The sequence below is a fragment of the Crassostrea angulata genome, chromosome 5, assembly GCF_025612915.1.
Source record: "Crassostrea angulata isolate pt1a10 chromosome 5, ASM2561291v2, whole genome shotgun sequence".
Taxonomy (NCBI): Eukaryota; Metazoa; Mollusca; class Bivalvia; order Ostreida; family Ostreidae; genus Magallana; species Magallana angulata.
Window position 1 is genome coordinate 26615938 of NC_069115.1, and position 22282 is coordinate 26638219.

Genomic DNA, 22282 nt, shown 5'->3' on the forward strand with positions numbered 1-22282 from the left:
AAATCAACATTTTCAATGATGAATTGAAAGGAAGTGCATGTAGTGCCTGTTTTGGCACTGCAAGTCTTTTATAACGTTCAGTTTTTTGTTTACTTTTGCAATTGTGCTATTTTTCATAACCTGGGCAATATGCCTGCCACAACAAAGTTTTGTTTTTGCAAAGCCCAGATAAAAACTTAAACATGGGATGTCAATGCCAAGAGTAATGCTTACCAATTTCATTAAAGTGAACCAAAGAAATCAATTTCATTGAAATTTTATTGATTATTAGAAAGTAAAACGATGCGAATTATAGTAAAAAAACTGAATCAGTACAAAGGAATCATTTTTTTTCTGAATAAGGTATTAATTTAAATTGTGTTGACATCAACCAGATAGAAGAACTAGCTCCTACAAAGGCTAATGTCCAGGATGTCCAGCTGCTGCCATAGAGCAACATAGCAACATTAAGTGGCAACAAAAACACAACCACCGGCTCTGGCAGCAACACTGTGGACTTCCATAAGACCCCCCACAGCACATAGTAGATAGGGGTGGTGCCAAGGATGAGACCAATTTCTAGACACGACCTCACAAAAGTCCATGAACTTGAATGCCAAAGGTCACTACGACAAACAGAAGATAGGACCAAAACTGCAACAGCAGTCAGCTTGGTGGGAGTTGTGTGGTTGGAGTCTTTGAGATTGTATATGGTTTTCATATCTTTCTGTAGGCACATAAGAATAACACTTGATCCGCAACACTGAAAATATAAAATAGTATTTCATTTTTCATGTTTTCTCATCAAACATGAGTGAAAGTCAAGCAGAATTGTTGAAATACAATTAAAAGCAGTTTATATCACAGAACAATATTTGGGGAATTATTTACAAATCTGTCTAAAACAGTAAGGTTTTCTGAAGCTTACCCAAATATCATAAAGTAAGCCTGTAGCAGGCCCCAACAGACACAGGAAGAAGAAGGAAGTGATGGTTGTGATGTTGCCCACTAACGGTAGATAGGGAATTTCTTTGTTGTCCTTCTCATGCAATGGAATATATTCAGATGTCTGTAATAAAAAATATAAACATGAATCTGTATAATAGTTACCCATTTATTTATTTAGCACTTATATGATATTGTTTAAAAATTATTTTTGGTCATGAATCATATGCTGTAGATTCCTAATTAAACGCGAGGAATTAATATCCGCGTATAATCGTGAGAAGCACGTCTCGCGAATTTTACAATCTCGCTTAAATTTTTTGATATGTTAATTACAAGAAACTGTGATAAAAATTCGACATTCGCGAATTATTGTTCTCCCGATTTGATGGAAAACGGTTGAATCGCGGAATTAAGTAAAATAAGGAATTTACAGAATAAAATGAAATCAGTAAGATCTATTTACAATGCGATACATGGTAGTGGACAAATATGATTACCCAAACAGGTGGAAACTAGTTTCCTTACTAGTATACCAAAACATCTATTACTGAGCATCACACATCACCTAATGTTGTCACATTTTCTACACCTTTGATTCAAACAGATGATAAAATCAGTTTACCCTAGAAACAACTATTTTTGTGCAAGTACAGATGATAAGATTGGCAGCAAGAAAGAGCTTCCAAGATGGCAGATGCATAATGGGTTGTTTGCGTTCCTTGGATACCAGGTCAACAATCAAGGACAGGACACTGAGGGTGACCACCAGCATACACCTGCCAGGTAGGAGAGGAAAGCAGAGTCACATACACAAAGGTCACAATGTACACGGTGCAAACAAATTTGATAACAGAATAACAATACTTTTAGATATATAATTCATGTTATCTGAAAGTAAAATAGACCCCTATGGGGCAAAATCATTCAACTGTGCAGCCATGGCAATCTTTTAACCAAACAGGTACCTGATTTATAGGATATAAACAAATCACAATTTATAAAATGTCTAAAAATATACTGATTTGATTGACTTTGACATTGCTTGTCATCATACAGATACCTGTCAGAAGAATGAATTTCTATGTGGTAAAATAAAAATGTGGTATTGAATAACCTTGAATGTTATTCCTAAAAATCCTTTATATGTTTCAAGTTTATATATCTTATATTGCTTCTATTTTCTTTTAAACCTTTACAAACCATCAATTTGGGATAACTTGAATATTTACAGATTTAACATATACTTACACTGTGAGTATATTTTTCTCAAACTTGCATCCCAGATGTTGAGATTTTGAGAAAGAAAAGAGAGCGCACACAAGACACATGGATACGCTTCCAAATAAAATGAGATTGGTAATCGGCACATGATCCGTAGGATACAGCTGAAAATGAGGACAAATGAACTCTGATTTAACAATCTGAAAACTAAATGATTTGAGAATATCTTTATTGTACAAATATATAAATGAAATAAACATGGGGAAAAGTTCAGAAACTTAGGACCGCCCTCTCCCTATTTGTATTCATGAACCCTGCACTAATGCTGAGGACTAAAACCCATCAACTGATTCATCATATTGCAGGTTAATTATTAAAAAAAAAATCTTTTTCTATTATGTTTTCATTCTATATCAAGGTAAAGGACAAACAAAGTATTTTGCAATTAAATGATAGCTTAATACTTAGACAATAAAATGCTTCCTTTGATGATGCCTATACTCAATAGTGAGGTACACAAAGAGACTTACATAGAGCGCGGCTCGGATTCCCGGGGTGATTCCAACTAGTACAGACGCTATCACAATGTGTGGAAATGACTGAACACTGTCCGTGTACATAATGACAATCATACACATGATGCTTATTACTTCGCTGCACTGAAATATGCCATTCCTAAGGGAGAGAACCAGGTTATTTTATATTTTCAAAGATTGTTAATTTCAAAGATAGAAATCTGGCCCAAAAACCATAAACTGGGAATGAATATAATCATATTAATTTTTCTATGTATTTTTTAAATGACTACTCATAAGTATTTAGAAAAACTAACCAAATGGTTAATTTTAATTACTGATCATTTCAAAAGTTAATTTAAGTCAAAAATGTGAAATACATTAGGTCTTGTTGGAGCCTAGTATACAAGAAACTTCAGACTTTTTTTTTCTATAATGTATTTTCTTTCAAATTATGCATAGCAATGATGCTTTAGCAACGTTACATAATGTACAGAATTTTTTGGCACCATTGATAACTTCTTGCAAAAAATGTCCATGTCAATAAGATTACACGTACGCTGTAAATGATACATCTGGCTGGAATAAGATGACAATCACCCCAGTAACCACTCCCAAAATTCCAAATTGCTTCATCTTGACTTCGTTTGGGAGGTGAAGGATGCAGGTTGCTATGATCAGCATGCCACAAATTATAAAACAGATCCCTAGAAAAAAAATTACTTTCCTTGAATTTCATCAACATCAATTACTACAAAAAATTGATAAGCAATGGCCAATTATATTAATGCCTTACCCATTGCATCAGCAGCGCTGGCCTGGACCTTGAACAGATAAGAGCCCAGAATAAAGAGGACAGGGTTAGCATTCAGTAGCACAGAGACACACATCAGGCTCACATTAATGGTCAGCTGAAATATAACATCATGGAAATTAGACTTCTGGAATTCAGTGTCAACATTTTAGGTGAGTTAAAACAAATTATTAACACATAGCATTTCACTTCCTTTCAATACAAAAAAAAAAATTCTACAATTTTAAACACAAAATAGAAACTGGTTGGTCGGGGACATTAAGTAAATGACCTGTATTACTACTTACTATATCAAGAGCTTTGAGAAATAATGTAAAAATATCATTGTTGTATGAAGCCATACAAAGTGCATGTAATTTAAGAAGATTGAAGAGTGGATATTTGATGAAAAAAATCAAATTAGTCAAAATTTACATTTTCAAAACAACATCTACTGTAAAGAAGTCTTTTCAAAAGACCTTTGTGGTGTTTTCTGTTCATTAATTTAACAAAACCAGTTTTACATTAAGGTTATACCTCCTTTACTTTTCAACATAAATGCACAATACATTAAAGGAAAACTGTTCAACTGTCATAAAATCATTAAATGTTTTTCTCATTCACCTAAATGAAAATTGCAGGTACTCATTTTTATGTGTGGGAGTATAATAAACATTAAGAGAACAGAGAAACATATTATAAAACAACACTACCTGCTTACAACCAGCATATTGGGGTAAACCCAGGAAAGACGCAGCAGACAAATTTTCTCATAAAACTTTAGAGACAAACCTGTTTCTTTGGTATATCAATGGGAACTTCTAGCAGTAGAACTTTGATCATCATAAATATCAAGAAGAACATGGTTAAGATGCTGGTGTAGGGCAGCTCCCTAGCCTCCTTTGTGAAGATCACCATGGCAACCAGCACTGACTTTGTGACGTGGGCTGACATACAAGCACAGGACAAGCTGACTGGTAGTCGTCTTGCAACCTGCAATCTATGATAATACATTTCTTAGAGTTGATGATCCTTACCTCTGATTATTCAAATGTCTTATAATACTTAAAGCAGTCTGCTGAGTACCAGTTGTTGGCTAAAATATGTCTTTTCATTTCAATTCTTTATGTGGAAGTTCAACATTTTTCTCCATCTCCCAATTAAGCAAAAGTAATATCCTGTTGTTCCTTACAGGCTGTCAAATACAGGAAGCCCATGGGCCACATCACTCACCAGAGCAGCAAGGTCAATCTATGGCCAATGCAGTAACTGTAGAATCATCACAGTTCATGCTGGCTCAATACCTGTCGCTACTTAATTAAATCACCACTAATCTTGTATCATATAATATCATTAACTTGCAGATAAAAAAATTTTAAGTGGTAACTTCTTGATAATACTGCCTATTAATTAACAAACAGTCACTAATATAAAGCTAAGTCAAGGTAAAAGTACTAAGGTTATCTTTAAAATTTGACCCCAAAGTTAATGATGCTGTACACAGAGTTATTTTAACATGTTTAACCAAGTGATATTTTTGTTTTTCTTGATTGTAAAGAAATGTCCCCTCAATTTTATTTTGTCTATCAATGTTGTAGTCAAAAAGAAGCAACTTGCAATTTTAGATTAATTTCATTTTTATTTTGCTCCGACACTGTCAATGCAACAAAATTAAAACAGGATAAAAATTAAAACAGAACAAAAATTACACAGCATACAATTTACTCTCTGCAAATAAAAGAAAATGTGAGCAAGCCCACATACCCAACGCTCCCCCATTACTTGACAATGCTACACATAATGAATGGCATACTGGCTGACAGACTAGACAAAAACATTATACCCCTTCATTGCGTGGAGTATGAAAAGTAAGCAATGGGATAATAAAAATTATTCTACAGCAATTACAAATGTTGATATTGTCACTAACATGATAAGTAAGTGATTACAAAACAGTTTTCCAATTTTTTATTTGCATAAATAAATGTGTTATTTTTTAAATGCTTTTAGAATAAATGAATTATCAAATAAAAAGCTGTAAGGAGAGTCCAATGTTTTCTTTCATATTTGATATGTCTACCCTATGAATTACTAGAGGGCTGACAGCCACTAATCAGGTGACAACTCAAGCCCCAGATTGTACCTTTACTTTCTATAAAACTTTCTATCAAATGTAATTTTCAGTACATTGCTTTAAAAAGTCCACATACAGACATGATATAAAGTCCTACCATAAGATAAGTTAAACTTTATTCAAATGAAAGTGGTATTAAGCTTGAATAAGAAACTAAAGCCAAAGACATTTACCTTTGCAAAGTGTAAGATGCAGCAATGCCAGTAACCATAGACAGTGGCCAGCTGTATAGATGGGAGTCAAAGAGAATCACCTCACACTTTATAAACACTGAAACGGAAACAATATGGTAGTCATACATTTTTTCTTAAACACATCTCTTTTAAAGTGCATGCAATTATAATTGTCATATCAATAGATTCATCCTACTCAATTATCCAAATCTTAATTGAAGTGCATGGTATATTTAATATAAACCTCACAGAAAAATGCACCTACATGTACCAATAACAAGTACAATCACAGTTATAAGTTGATGGTCAGTATCACATACGGGCAAACTGAAACAACTTTCAGAATTTTCACCCTTCTCATGAATAACTCATCCTTATCTGGTTGACTCCTTTTTACATCTTTGTAAAGGAAAACTTACCAATAACATTAATGTGACATATTAAGTCATATTCATAAACAGTACAAAGGACCAAAATTTTAACCCATTATTATCAGAGTGTGTTTCTGGATACAGCAGGAGTATGACTGAAGATATTGTTTGTTATGCCTATAACTATATGAGATATACACGTATATTGTCAATATACCTTTATATTCTTAATTTTATTTCTTTAAAAAAAACCATTTATCTACTGTTTCTTGCCTTACAAAAAGTTCTTGCCAGTGTATTCGCCGATTGTAACATAATCAGCCACCTGTTGGTTTGAATTTCCTTTGAAGAATGCCCTTGTTTTGTGTTGGATAAGTGCAGAACGATTCATCAGTTTTTGGTGATTTGGAAACTTATTTACTTTGTGTCCCAATATGCAGTTATTGTGTACATAGACACTGTTAAAATAGATTGATCTTTTGTACAACTTGATGATGACATCTGACATACAAATTTTTCTTTTGAATGTGTTTGTTTCACAATTATCAAAGAATTAGACTATTTATTCATAAGGTCATTATTTTAATTGTTGTTCTGGGTTAAAACTGCAAATGTAATTACTTTTCAGCACTTAGAGTACATAATCAACCATGCACATCGGTGACTTTTCAAAAACCTCAAATGAAAATTTCGTTTTTGGGGTGCATATTATACATAAGAACAGTTGGGGGTGCATGATATACACCAGTGCATACTGTACACAAGACTTTACAGTAATATGATATTCAATAGATTAAAAATAGTTTTTTATCAAACCAAGCAAGAAAATTTTAATGAGTTGGCCCATGGTTTATAAGTATAATATGATGTAAGAACACGAGGCATACAGGCCTTGGTGGTCAACTGAGTACCGGTATCATAGCCTTAGATTGACCAGCCAGATGGTCTTATTTTTGCATCATAGACTTCATTTTAGAGTCTAAACCCTAAACTTAAGTTTGAAAAACATTTATTCATGAAAGGGGGAGGGGACTAGAGTTGGAAGAATCTCAGATTATTTTTTGGTAAAGGGGGTCAATCTTTTGTACCGGTAATAAAAAGTTTTATTTATAATGCAGTTTATTTCTACAAGCATAAAATGCACAGAAATTAAAGAAGATTTCTTAAAATATCACGGCAATAGGATATCTAAGTGACCTAAACCAAGAGGGCTACAAGCCTTGATGGTCACCTGATTACCATAGCCCTTAGCCTGACTAGTTAGAGGGTGCCATTCTTGCATTTTAAGATTTATTTAGGAGTCTAAAACTAATCCAAAACTCCTCTGTTACCCCTGCAATTTATAATTTAACTTTAGTCATGGGGGGGGGGGGGGGGCAAGGAGGCAAGGGTCAGGGGCTAAAATTTGTTAACTTTTGGTCAAAAGAGACCTGAAAACCTTTAATGCTCCTTCTTTTATGATCATATTCAGTTTCATTTAAAAAGCACACAAGCATACAACACAGGAAATTAAAGTAGATTTCCTAATTTATTAATACTAATCATTTTATCAATGTCTGCTGACATCTACTGCTTAACAAATAAGTTGTCAATCAATAAAAATGGCCGTCCTGGGCATCAGGCAATACTATTTGTCTAGCACTGTTATGGGACTATTACTCCTGCAATGCAAGGCTCATTTTAAATAAGGCAAATGTGAATTTACGAATGAAGGAAATGGTCAAAAGCACATTTCATTATTATAATATTACTTTTGTAGTTCTTCAAAATACCTAAAATCATGGAACTTACCAATAGTCTGCATCACAACAAGGAAACTGAATGCTGCTTGGGATCCATGACAAGAGAGATGAGCAACAATCAGGCACAGCACTGAGTTAGCAATCATCAGCGAAAATATCATCTTCAAAGAAATCCCAAACATAAAGGTATATCTAAAGAATTGTCAAGGAGAAACATGTCAATCAAAATCATTCGTGCAGATGTGAACAGAAGTGATACATAGTAAATTACATGTGTAGTACATGTAACAGTTTGACTGAGGCCAACCTCTACTTTCTGGCAAACTGACTCTTTGCCACATTTTAGCTGCCCAACTATTTCCAGACTGAATGGATTTATTTAATTATAACAACACAATAAGAATACATCTAAATGTTTCATTTTATCATACATACTATCACTATTCAGCTAAAAGCTTATAACATGTAAAAAGTCTCAGGGACTTTATACATTTCATGCTGGTACATGTATGATCTTTTTTTTTTTAAAAGTTTACTTGACTGTCAATCTATACATCAAATTTGGTAAAGGATATGAAAGCTTCCATGGCAATTTGATTGCCCAAACCATAGACAATATCACTGCTAGTACAAAAAACACCAGTGAAACAACCTAAAATAGAAAATAATATTCTGAAATAGTCAACAAAGATTTTGTATAATAGACAAGCATTCTGAGAGGAATGAATAAGCTTTATGGCACACTTTGTTTTTCTTATTAATACAATATGACATATGTTTTTCAAGCAATAGGATCCTATACCATATGACACACTTAAATACTGTACCTTTGCAATATGACTCTTGTACATCAAGCATTTTTTACATACTGAAGATAAAATATTGTAAGAAAATACCTGGTAATTAGATGATTTCATTTGTATCACAGGAAGAAATACATATTATTCACTGTAGCAAACTTAAAATATCCATTTATTATTAAGTTGATCAACGAAAATAAATGTTCATGGAAGTGCAATATCTAATAACATATTGTACTGATATGACTATTGCAAACTAAACTACAGTTAGACAATATTTAGATGGTGATCATTTAAAGAGGCCCCACTTCAATAATGGACAATGGAATGAAAAGCATTTAAGATAATTTTGCTTTGACCTTGACCTACAACTTTGAAGTTTTCCAGATGGCATAGAAATTTTAATTCTATTTCATTACCCCTTACATACAGGCATTTTTGTTCAAACTGAGCAAGATTTAGCAAATGGGAAATAATCTACCTTCTAAAACTGATTATACAGAGATCTGCTATGTGAAGTAGAAGCCAAAAAACGGTGAGCATATTGGCTCTTAAAAAAGGATTTTTGTGTGATCTGATATGACCTTGACCTACAAACACCATTCAAGGTTACTGCATTCTCTTTGATTAAAGGCACATTGTGGGTGAAGTATGGGCCAGATTGGACTAAAGGGAGAGAAGATATGCTCCAGATGAGGATATTTCATAAAACTCTGATGACATTCACATTTGACCTTGAAACTTGGTTCAAGGTCACTGCACATCATTTACTCAAAAGCTCTTTGTTTATTCAAAGTATGAGCCAAATAGGGCTAAATGGAGAGTATATATTCTCTGATAAAGAATTTTTGCAGGGTCCAATTTGACCTTGACCCTTGACCTAAAAACATCACTCAAGGTCACTACATACCCTTTGACAATTGGCACTCTGTGAGTGAAGTATAAGTCAGATTGGACCAAGGGGAGAGAAGATATGCTCCGGAAAAGGACTTTTCATATAATTCTGGTATGACTTAAACTTAGACCTAGAAATATGGTTTAAGGTCACTGCATACCATTTACCAAAAAACACTCTGTGGGTAAAGTATGAGCCAGATTGGGCAATTGGGAAAGAAGATATGCTCAGGACAAGAGATCTCAGAGAGACAGAAGGATCGACATACTGATCACTATAGGGGGCCCTCAGTGTGGGGCCCCAATAACTTATCCTTGAAACCATGATTTTCACAAAATCCACAAAATTGATGCCAACTTCATTGTGATGAAACCAAAGTATGTATTAAAATTAGATGGCTGATGCAAAACATTTTAGAGAAGATGTCCTTTGATCTGGATATCTCATTACAAGCCTGAAAATTCTGACCAACCTGGATAGTTCATTACAGGCTGAAAATTCTTGTTCTATAATTACCTTTAGCTTTTTAAAGCTTAACAAAGTTCCATACACAGCATATACTCCAATTGCAAAAGGCAGCCATGACAGGAAATGTGAGGTGACCCCCAATTCTAAAAACATAGGATAGGAGAGAAGAGCTGCCAGGCCACCACACAGACTCCGAAGTTGGACCACAATGCTGTACTGACACCCTGATGAAAAACGACAAAGCTGTACATAATCCTAAAATTAATGGATCCAATTTTTTACTTTTATTTACCTATCAAATGATAGTAATAATCGGTTAGAGCAAATTTTAGGGATTTTAAAGACTTGCAATACAATGATACATCAAATATCTGCCCCCAATTTTAAATACTTTTTAAATATTATGTATGAAAATCAAATCTTTAAAAAAAGATTTTACAGAGGATGTCTATCCTAATAATCTTGTCTAATGATATTAGTCATCATTCATGTTATAGCATGGTGTTGTGCACTTATTGATTGTCCTAAATCTGTTAATCTATGACGTCACTACCATGCCTAATTCCTGCAATTTACATTTCATTATACACATCACAGTTAAAAATGGTGCTTGAGCAAGCATGTGCTCGATGTTTCCCAGTTGAAAATTAACATCAATATTTTGCTCAAAAATAAGACAATCTTCATGACATTATTTTTACATTATGACATCACTGGGGTGATAACCTTTTCCATAGTTATTTTCAATATGAATTCAATTATCTTCAACCTTATTTTTAATTCTTTCTATAGAACTTTAATTTTGGGGGTCAGAAATGCAAAATACTGCATGTAGCCCTTTGGTTATAATTTTAATGTTTGCAGGACACATACATATTTCTGCTATATAGTACCGGCCGGTACATTTTTTATAATTTAAGTTCTTTATAGCTTATTTTTTTCCAAGCAATTGTTTCTGGGAACAATATGAAATTTTGCTCAATTAGTGATTTCACCAACTATTTCATACTACATGAATTTTAACAACACAATACATATGCCTCTATATAAATGTTAACAACTTACCAATTACTTCTACAACATGCCTGATGTTCATTAAAGTTGACATAAACAAGGCCAAGCATAAAAGGAAAACTGCTTCAAACTACAAATAAATGCAAAGAAAGAGGAAAATTGCAATGTAGACAGTATCAAATAATCTCAGAGAGATTTGGCATGATTATAATGTACAGCGAGTATTTATATGCTCCTTCTTAAGTACCGGTATATATTATATAATTAAATTTTTCAATCCGAAGGTCTCGCTCACTTCAGCTTTGAAGCTCAATCATCATTAATTTTGTAAGTATTTATATATCAAATCATTATTCATAAACTAAACATAAAACCCAATCCTAGATCTTCTATTTATCTGTATTCCATATATATCATATAATATATATGTATATAATTTTGATTTTTATAAAATTGAGTGACCATGAAATGATTTTTTAAACCTCCATGTAATAGACTAATCAATGTTGTATTTTGTGGTTATTTTGTGACAATACAATATTGTAGTCTTTCCAGAGATAAATACAACTGTAACATTATATAAATATAATGTACTGAAATAGACCTTAAATAGAAATAAAAAAATTATTCTCTGAATAAATTTTTTTCGAGATTCAATCAAGTTTATTAACATTAAATAGGCACAAAGTTGCAAATACTTGTTAGTTTGTGAACTCACTTATGTCACACTACTGTAGACATAATTAAAAATCTTTAAGGGAAGAATACGTACAAAAAAGCCTAAATGAATGACTCCATGGAAACCTCTCTCATGGACACCAATGAAAATCTGCAGAAAAATAGGAAGTAAACAAAATCCAGCTGTCATGGCAGCAATGATGCTGTTGTTAAGGATATTCACATCATCTTTGTGATCCTTCCGATTGTTTTTAAAAGACGAAGATGATGGTGTTACGAAGACTTGAAATAAAACAAATCTAAAATAAAACGAATATGGTATCACATATATGTAATTGATTTCAGAATAAAGTATTTGCAACAAAGTCTGAATTTCTCTTTGGCTGTCCCTCACATATTCCAGGGTTACTAAACTTCATTACATGTAATAACTGGTCAGATGGCCATAAACTTTTTAAACAATTCAAAGAAACTTACTTTGACCAATGAATCTTATTGTATTTCATGACCAGAAATTAAATTCTGATTTACATATTTAATATGCATAATATATGCAAGACTCCAAAGTTTGGTGGTCACGCCAAGGTCTGGTGGTCTTGCTTAAGTCTTATAGTCAGCACCAAAGTCTGATAGTATGTTGCTGATAAGGACGCCAAAGTTCAATGGTGATGGAATAAGAACGATTGTGATGTCATGTCGTGATGATTTCATAGGAAATATGTCGCACTAGCAATTCAAAATCAACAATATAAAAAAGATGAAAGCAGCAGGCTGTCTGGACAAGTGAAGGAAAAGTTAAAGAAATAAACGATCCCAAGTTGAATCATTTTTTTTTTCATTTGAAGTGAGGTGCAAAAAATGTCTAATAAAGGCAGAACATTCATCATAATTGCAATGAAGTGTTAACAGCAGAAGACTGCAAAAACAGAAAATTGCATATCAAAATACCTGCTGCACTTTTACATGTAAAATCAGCTTTAAATTTTTCCATGATGATCAGATCTAAGAAACATGTAGAAAACTTAGGTTGGGGATGTTTGATTAAAATAGTTATCACCATAAGCTGACTTTTTCGTCTTTATTCTCAATTTAATTTAAATGTACTTTATTCTAATGTGCCTTCTTTAGTTTATCATAATGCATACAGAAGGACCATTTGCATAATGGGAACAATATTTGTCCTTTTGAGTCTTATTAAAACCAGTGGACTTTGGCTTGTCACACCATTGGAGTTTGGCACAGACCATTGGACTTTAACATGACCATCAGACTTAAGGGTCCCATCACATTCTGAAGTCCTATATATATGCCAACCATCAACTTACCCTACAGAAAGCAAAATGAATGGGACATATTTGAGAGGAATAAATGTGGCAATGGCCCAAGTTGTGAGGCATGCTGACAGAGCGGGGTAACAGGAGAACAGCAGCTGCTCCAGAAACTGAAACCACAAAACGAAAGTAAGAATTTTAGCACAAAACAGTCAGCAAGCTAAATACAGACTCTGTAGGATATAACATGTCCACTTGAAATAACTGATGTAATATACAATAAATTATTATTAAGAAATAATTCAGTGTTTTAAAAAAAACTATTGTATTTTAAAAGTGATCTAAAATATTCAAAAGGTATGACATTAACCAGTGTCCACTTTATTTTGTACACCGCTGCTAGGTTTGAATGTTGAATGTCAGTGGGGTTTTTTTAATAAAAAAGAAACTCTGTTTATTCTTGTTTTGTACATTTCGTTTATAAAATAATATGCAGTAATGCTTTTATTAGTTTAATCTTGTAGATCATTTAACGAGGTCTTAGGTTTATTCTCAAAATTGTTTATCCAATTTTATTGTGTATCAGTTACTTGGGAGACCCTTAATTTAGTCATTCATTTTAAAAGCTTTTCGAAACATAAAATATGTTTATATTTTTCATTCTTGACTTTTTACTTTTTCTCCATAATTAAAGTAAAAAAAATTGACTTACCACACAAACCTCTGGCTCCTGTTTTCTGAAGATGATCATCTGAAGAAGGATCCATCCCCCAGTCAACAAGATGAACGAATTCATCATGATCATCAGTAAAAGATTCACGATTGAAACCCTTAAATATTCAATAAGAAGACTTTACATTTTATGCCATTTAATGACGATCTGTTCATACGACAATAAGCATCCCAAAAACAAAAAAAATTTCCCATCAATCAAGTTTTTTGTAAATTAAGTAACCCAATATCATTATATGTGCAAGTGTTGATAAAGTACTGATAAAGTATTCTACGCGCTTATGAGTAATTATGTTTGCAAATCTCAATCATCCATAACAAAACCACGCAAAAGTAAAGTCTGGGTAATTAATCCGATTCTTAACTGTTGTAAGATAAACATTCCCAAGAAACATGTGTGTCATTTATTGTCATCATCTAACATCAGAGTAAACAAAGATCTATCCATTTCTTCAGTATATATGTTAAAACATTTTAATAGACTGTTTTACGTGACACAAGAAGAAAATATAAGTGTTTTCAATAAAAACATCATAATTATTCTTCCTGCTTTCAATAAAACTGTGAGTTCTGATGTGAGGCAAGTGCATGCTTTGCCAAAAATTGTTAAACAAAGGTTGACCATGTGACAAGTCAACAGGTTACGAAATGGCAAATACTCTAGCTGGATCTTTTTTTATGCAAGGAACGATGGATACGTATTCAAATACAAGGAAATTTAAAAATATGCATGTGATAAAAACACAATATGTTTTGCTGTTAATTAAAATTGCCTACATGGAGAAAAAATGTTAAGTTGTATGAAATAAGACTTTCCACAAATTATTCCAGAACAAATCATTTTAATAACAAAGAAATTCATATCTTTTTTTCAATCGGAATCTGATGCTTTTTCATGAATATTGATGAATGAAGAGTGTATCTATAAACCTAAATGAGAATGTCCGCGGGAAATCAGGTGTATGTTATTGTTTGCTAAATTACACATCCGTCATGAATATGTATATGCTTATAATTGTTAATTTGATTTATATTAATGTATTATAAGTGTATTATGTTTTTGATTCACAATACCTTACTCTTGCCTGTTTTTCACAGGATAATTGCACGAACTAAAATTGGCCCGAAGGAGAAAAATTTTTGCTCACAAATATCGGTATGTATAATATTAAACAAATCATTTACATCAAAATTTGCTTGAATCTTTAGGGAAAAATGGTACTAATAATAATGGTAACAAATAGTAGCTTCTTACCACACAAGAGGAAATGTGTAATACAGTATGGTCATGTGGCACGGTATGAAAACAAATGTAAACACCATCACTGTCCTACAATGGAAAATGTTGATAGAAATATTCACAGTTTATAATAATCTGCTTCAATTATAATCATAGAAAAAGTGAGCAAGCTCACATACCCTACGCTCCCCCGTTGTTGACAATCCAACACATAATAAATGACAGGTTATGTATAAATATCCCGGTGCACAAAATAATTTGATTTTAAAATGGTCTTAACTTCTAAATATCATCATATCAAAATTCCTGCCAGTATGCACATGCTGCTATACATCTACATTTATTACATCATATATTCTGTAAAATTTTCATACAATAAAAAATTCCTGAGAGATTAATGAAAATAATGGAATCAGAACTTCCTTGTGATATAGTACTGAGCAAACCCAACCTAACACTACAGCTGACCCCAAAAGCTGACCTGTGTCTGCTTTGTGTCTGCTCAGGGTCTGTTACGGTTTAATTTTACTTGGGAGTTTACTTAAATTGGGATTTACTTTATGCACTTAACGATGAAGCAGACCCGTCTTTCATCTTACCGCCTGTAAGCCCCGCTCCTTGTATACTCCAAATACACATGTATAGACATTTGGTCATTTTTCAGTAGTGAGCATACAGTAAGCACATGCATTTACTCAATGACAAATGGAGCATGTACCGGTATATCGAGTAACTTGAATTTCCCCAAACATAAAGACTGTGGCGAAAGATTGGAATTTTCAATTGCAAATTATGTAAAGTCACTGATGTACACTTGTTGATAATGTATTACAAGCACTTTTCAGTAATTACGTTTGCAAAACTCATCTAAAGCAGCAACAAAAGTAATGTTTTTAATGATGTCTTTACTTATAGTCCAATTCTCCGTATGTTGTAAAAAATAGGCCAAAAAACACCTCAAATCAACAAGAAACATGTTCATGCCGTATATAGTCATCTTCTGTATAACTACACAAAAAGAAATTTAAAGAGTTTTTAATCAAAACATCATAATTGTTAAATTTATCTGTAATTAATTAAACTTTGAAGTACGACATGAGACAGATGCATGCTTCACTGGGAATTATTGTATGTAAATCTACACAATGTGTCCTAAATACCTACAAAGTTTCTCAAAATTCTGTGCAGCAGTTTAAGAGGAGTTGTGCTCAAAAACTGTCTATTATTTTTTCAATATATGGTAAATATTATAAAGTTCAAAAGTGCTGAACTAAATTCCCCCAAAAATAATGGAATCAGAGTTTCTGTGTAATATGCACACTGTATCATTAAATTGACTTCTATATACCTGAAATTTAGTGCACAAGTTTATTAAGAGGAGTTGCCCTTACAAAAAAAACTGACTAAAGGGCCAATAACATTATACCCCTCACAACTTATTGCATGGGGTATAATAATACATTTCTGTTTAATATTTTACCAACAAGATAGTGCACTAATCAAGTCAATTTGCAAGCTTACATATTTGGACAAAGAAAAAAACTGCTCTTTCTATATTTATTGGTAAATTTACTCTACTGTTGTTATTGAAAATAGAAGTAATTTCAAACAAGAATTACATGTAGGGATACCTTCCCATTGCAGAAACTTTTAAACATGTGATTTCAAATCTAACAAAGACACATACCTCTGATTTTTGCTCCCTGTGTCAACCACAAGAATCAGAATTACCCCAAGTGATACCAACAGCAGAAGCCTTCAAATAAAATAAAGCAAATAAAATTGTCTCATGATATCTCTCTGTAACTATTTTTGTAGCAGTAAAACACTATTATAAGAATAACACTAAAACGCCATTTCTTCTATAGTTCTGTAAAACCTTACGGTTCTCCACATATGGCCAAAATAATGAGAAAACAAGGTAGAGCCGCCAGAAACACTTTTCTATTGTATTTGAATGGGCCTGGGTCTACCAGTTTCTTCATCCTCTGGGCCATTTCTATACTACTTAGAGGCGCCTCTATTTCATCCTCCTCCATCTCTTCTTCCACTTCCTCTTCTTCACTTTCTTCTTCCTCATCTGTCTCTTCAGATCCACCCAAGTCTACTGGTGTTAAGTTGTCCACATTGGCTTGGTAAGGAGTTCTGTGGTAAACCTCTCCTTCCATTATCTACAATTGTATAAACTCATATTAAAAAGAGAAAAGTTCAGAAAACACATTACAAAAACAAAGATAATACATGTTTTATACCACTTTTTTAAAGTCTAGGAATTCTCTGGTTGTAACATATCCTATTTTATTGACTGTACTGATTTATAATGTGCAATATTATGAACCAATATTTATATGTGACAACTTTATTTTGTGATTTTCCAGAGATAAACTGCTTTATGGCAACTAAATTTTGCAACCAACATTTATCTACATTTTATTTAAATAACCATATGTCAAGGACTGGTTTGTGACAAGAAATTTTCACGACAATGAGACTCGACAACCTCAAGAACATATCTCACAGGTGAATAAAAGTAGTTTACATTATATGTTGCCTATGTCACAATTTGACATACATAACAAGTGGCCCACAGGCCTTAACGGTCACCTGGGTTCCATAACCCATTCACAGACCTGTAAAAGAATCTCAATTATGCATTTAATTTAAATTAGCTATTTAGCTTTATTCTGCAGAAAAAAAACCTTAAATATGGTAATGACCACCCCCTCCCCTACCTAAAATCTTGCAAGAAGGACTAGCTATGATATTTTCATAAAAATATAGATGACTAGTATACCTATTTTACTTAAACAATCCCTTTCACCTCTTAGTTACATTGTTTACAAAAAATCTTAATTCTTTCATGATATCTTAACTTCATTCATTCTCTTTCCTAAAAATGTATTCATTTCTTCAATTAAATTCAATAATTTACCCGGAAAACCCCTAAATTCTTGAGTCTGAACAAATCGAGTATTGTGGTACAATATTGTGTAACAAGTTGATTGACATCTATAGACTAAATAACCAAGTGGTTAAATGAAAAGTTGCCCTGCCAGGTGGCAAAGAGCTGTGGGTAAATATTGAAATAACCACAAGACAGGGGTATCCCCGAGTACCCAAACTCCGTCACCATAAGCAGAAAACCTCCCGCGTTTATCTGTAAATTATTTTTTGTGGTTTTTATCATTTGCAATCACTAAATATAATCTGAAACAATATAATTTATAAAATTATTAGCAAAGATATTTTTATTTTTATTCAAATAAGCTCTCTGAATACGACGTTTATCACGCGTGCCTATTATATCTTATGAACCTAACTCCGTCACCCACATGCTCTATGATATGGCAAGGAATGAAGACACATTAACAATTTAGTTAAAACTCAATTCGTATCTAGGCCAAGTTATAATAAGTAAAAGTGGTGCATACAATTTAAATTGTATTTAATTTCATCGAAATGAAATGATCGCCAGAATAAAAAATGGGTCCATGTAACAACAATCACAATGGCCTTTTCAGTATTTATGGATGCCGTTTGATTTATGTCCTTTCATATTTCAAATATTTTATATCATTAATTAATATATAACTTATTATATTATTTATTTATTACATTTTTAGAAATGTAGCATATTCTAAATAGCGATATATTGGAGATATCTATACCCTGTATAAGGCAAAAGTATCGGCATGAGCGTTTTGACGTTATCATCAAGAGTAGTGCATAAAGGCTATTGCGGACTGAAAAAAATGTATTAATTACCATAATCAAAAATGTATTCCATGTGAAATGTTTCATCTTGACCTCTCTAAAAATGGCTGACCACCGTAAATGGTCGAATGGACCCGCATGTCAGAAATATCGATATTTTAGTGCACCCGTGAAAAAGTTTTAGCTGATTTCACACAATTAATGGTGCATAAAATGAACAAGGTTTAATTCTGTTATTTTTTGACACATTCTTTAATTTAACCGTTGCAAATTGTTGACATTTGATTAAAGATTTTTGACATGTAAAAAATGACGTCATAATCGTACTTGATTTCAAACGGCGAGGGGTTTCCCGAAAGTGACGGAGTTAGGGGGCTATGCGATACATTTGTATTTATATCTGCATGTATATATTGAATTAAAGGATTCCCTTTTCTCGAAAGGCACTTGGCAAGTGCTTTTTTTACTCTTCGTTGCATTCCCTATAAAACTGTGGGGAACCGGGCAAGGACCAAAATGCCTGAGGCATGTTTAACAGAGCAGGTGCTCGTGAGCGCTTGCCAAAATTCCCAATAGGCCTACTGGAGGCGCGTTCAGAAGAGCGGGTGCTCGTGAGCGCTCACCAAAATAATTTATATAAATGCAACACAAACTTAGCGAGCGCTTGCTGAACACACCTCTGCAACACACAACATTTGGCGAGAGATCAACAGCACTCGCTTTGCTGAACACGCCTTGGTCAAGGCCCGACTCGTTACAAGAGATACCGATATATAAATGGTGGCTAGTTGGATGATATAATAGATCCATTATCCCATATCATGCAATACACCCCTTTTTTCTTTAGACATCTTTTAATAAAATATTTTTCGTTTACATTCGTTGCCGTCCGAATTTCCTTGAACAAATGTGGGTATGCATACAGTGGGTAAACAGCAGTATGTTACGTCAATTTTCCAAAGTTACTTTACCATACAGTTCATAACTAAAATTACCGTATTTTTATGTGTAATCGATGTTTTTCCGTTTTGAAACCTTGCGCTGATTGAAGCTCTCCCACTGACTGACTGAGAGAGTTACCAATGTGAATGTATCCACATTTTTTCGGTGCACAAGAGTCAATATTCAAATAGCCGCACATTCGTATTCAGGGAAATCCCTACATATGACGTAAAATAAGGGGGATCCTCTTCAGTTATCCTGACGTCAGGTTGAAGGTGTACAAGATGGCGGCCGTCGGGTGCCTGGAAAGGGACCGCGGGAAAGAAACAACGACAAAAGATGGGGTACAGGGGCTCGACTTTCGCCGGAAAAGTGGAGTTAACCGCTCGTTTTGTTTTGATGATAAATCAAAAGAGTGCTTGAGTTCTAACGGAGGTTTCATAGATAAATTGTGCAGATTGAACGGCTCAATGAAGACTTCTTCATTCATCGAACCGTCCATGCCCACCCTCCGATCCCGGGGGGACAGGCGGTCAGAGTGTATGAGGAAAAGAAGACTTTCCAAGTCAGAAAAGGAAGACGCGTAAGTCTGACCATTTTGTTTTTCTTTCTGCATGAAGGCAAAACATGCTGCACACACTTTCTGGACAAAGACTTCGTCGGTGGGGCCACCAAGGGGAAATCCTATTTTGTCTCTAGTGACCGCTTTTAGATTTCTTCGATAAATTCTTGTTGTAAAAAAGCAATTATGGCCCTACATTATACATTTCCTTAAATACATTGTAGCAGATTCATTGATTGCAGGAAATGAGAATTAACTGTCTTTGTCACAGATTTGTTGTTTTAGTGATGGTTTATTTTCAGAATATTTATAAGAATGGTATTATACATGTGTAATATTGGCCTTGAATTCAAGAATCTTGTAATCCCAAACTCCTTATAAAGACAGGTTCCTTTTTTCTAAAGTCTGAATAAGTCCTGATAGCATATGTGTCCATTTTCACACATTGTGCATTTTTCACATGTACACAATTTTAGGGAGTTTTTTTAGCTCAGGTGAATGGGAGCAAGTGAGATTTTCCTGTACGTTAACTAATTTTGCTCCTGCTCTGTTGCAAAATTGACATGTGTAGTCTGTCCCTAGTTGCCATTTCCATCACTTTTGTAGCACTTGAAAACAAAAATACAAACTGAAATTTCATGCACATATGGGGGTAAAAAATCCAACAAGTTTTCCTGTTTGACAATGAGAAATTGTGAGTGAAAACAATTTTCGTACGTAAATTAGTTTATAATATAAAAATTAAAAATCACACATATATATCTTTAATTAAACATTTGAAAGCCTTTTAAGGTTGTCTTGCAAAATTATTTTAACATAGATACAACGAAATGTAATCATTTGGGTACTACTGTGTCATTTGCCATAACAAATCCTCATAGACTTAATTTATTTTAAGGGTAACTTTTTTCTCAGATGAAAAGACCAAACATGAGGTCCAGTTAGCTTTCTGCTATGTCAGGGGATTTCAATTTTATTTTCGTAGTATTTAGAAAAGCTACAATAATGAAAGCCTCTCCCTTGTTTTCTAAGATTACAACTCTGTAGGAATTGGATCATAATGATGCAGGTGCTGCAGTGATTCACTCTCCCAACAGATTGTCTTGAGGTGACAATATCATGTGATCTTTTGATATGTAATTGTGCACAGCATATAAATTCAAATGTATAAACATGATAAAGTATAATTTATTTAAGAAATAAACAACGTTATTTAGTGAACATGGCGTTATGAATAGCAACTGCTCTGCTGGCATATTTTCCATGATGCGCTATTTGTTGACCATCTAGCCTCCTCAAGGTCCTGTTATTGGTTTAAGAAGATCATCTTTAATTTCCATATTTTGTGTCATATTCTTGGAAATTGAAAATGTACACCATACTGGATGATTATTTTAGTTGTGCATGTATATATAGATGTTGATGTTATACTAACATATAACACTGACTTGTAAGAAGTGAGGTATACCAATAGTATATACTTAACTTCTTACAAGTCAATGTTATATGTTAGTATTACTATAAACATCTGCATGATGATGGTCCAGGCCCAAACGTCGAATCTAATTTTATTGTGCTAATTTACTCAAGGGGTATTACTTTTTTTTGCATCTATCACTATGTATCACAGTATGTGCAAATATAAAATATTATTTACATATACTTTATTATACTTTAATACTTTATATATTTAAGAAATAAACTTTATTTAGTGAACATGGCGTTATGAATAGCAATTGCTCTGTTGGCATATTCCATGATGCGCGCTATTGATATTTTGAATATGATATTTTAAATGCCATAAACTATGTAAACTTTTTTTTTGTTATAAAGGAAAAGTCTAAATATTTTAATCCTTAAAATTTAAATATTTTAAACTTTATGCATTTATAAACATGATAAAAGTTACTTGTTTATGAAAAAATAGTGAAAACAAGACTAATGTAATTTGTAAATTGTGCAAGGCTCATTTTAAATATAATGAAATCACTTTGGACATGCGGTAATACATTGAAAGGTTCAATAAATTTTAAGCCCTTATTCATGTTTTCATTAAGTTGCAATGTATTGTGATATGTATCGTATCGCAT

The 22282-nt window shown here is 33.1% G+C and overlaps 1 protein-coding gene across 2 annotated transcripts; it reads right to left on the minus strand.

Moving 5' to 3' along the window:
• Positions 1–240: 240 nt before the first annotated feature.
• Positions 241–19842, minus strand: LOC128186304 (uncharacterized). 2 transcript variants are annotated; one of them, XM_052856101.1, is made up of 20 exons: positions 19684–19842; positions 16859–17145; positions 16662–16730; positions 14990–15064; positions 13715–13832; positions 13057–13172; positions 11826–12030; positions 11105–11183; positions 10088–10263; positions 8448–8528; positions 7926–8064; positions 5764–5860; positions 4249–4456; positions 3460–3574; positions 3223–3370; positions 2679–2823; positions 2176–2312; positions 1550–1703; positions 908–1048; positions 241–742 (listed from the first exon to the last, which is right to left on the minus strand). In XM_052856101.1, exons 2-20 carry the CDS (start codon positions 17140–17142, stop codon positions 323–325), a joined length of 2907 nt encoding a protein of 968 aa, XP_052712061.1. In that variant the 5' UTR covers positions 17143–17145; positions 19684–19842; the 3' UTR covers positions 241–322. The 2 variants fall into 2 exon arrangements, with proteins under 2 accessions (XP_052712061.1, XP_052712060.1); XM_052856100.1 differs by having other exon boundaries at positions 3217–3370.
• Positions 19843–22282: the final 2440 nt, after the last annotated feature.

Excerpts from the sequence above, each read along its gene's own strand:
- LOC128186304 (XM_052856100.1), bottom strand. The coding sequence starts at position 17,142 with ATGGAAGGAGAGGTTTACCACAGAACTCCTTACCAAGCCAATGTGGAC. Across the intron at positions 11,184-11,825 it reads TCATTCATTTAGGCTTTTTT|TTTGAAGCAGTTTTCCTTTT; the intron begins GTACGTATTCTT and ends ATTTATTTGTAG. Across the intron at positions 1,049-1,549 it reads CAAAAATAGTTGTTTCTAGG|ACATCTGAATATATTCCATT; the intron begins GTAAACTGATTT and ends TTTTTATTACAG.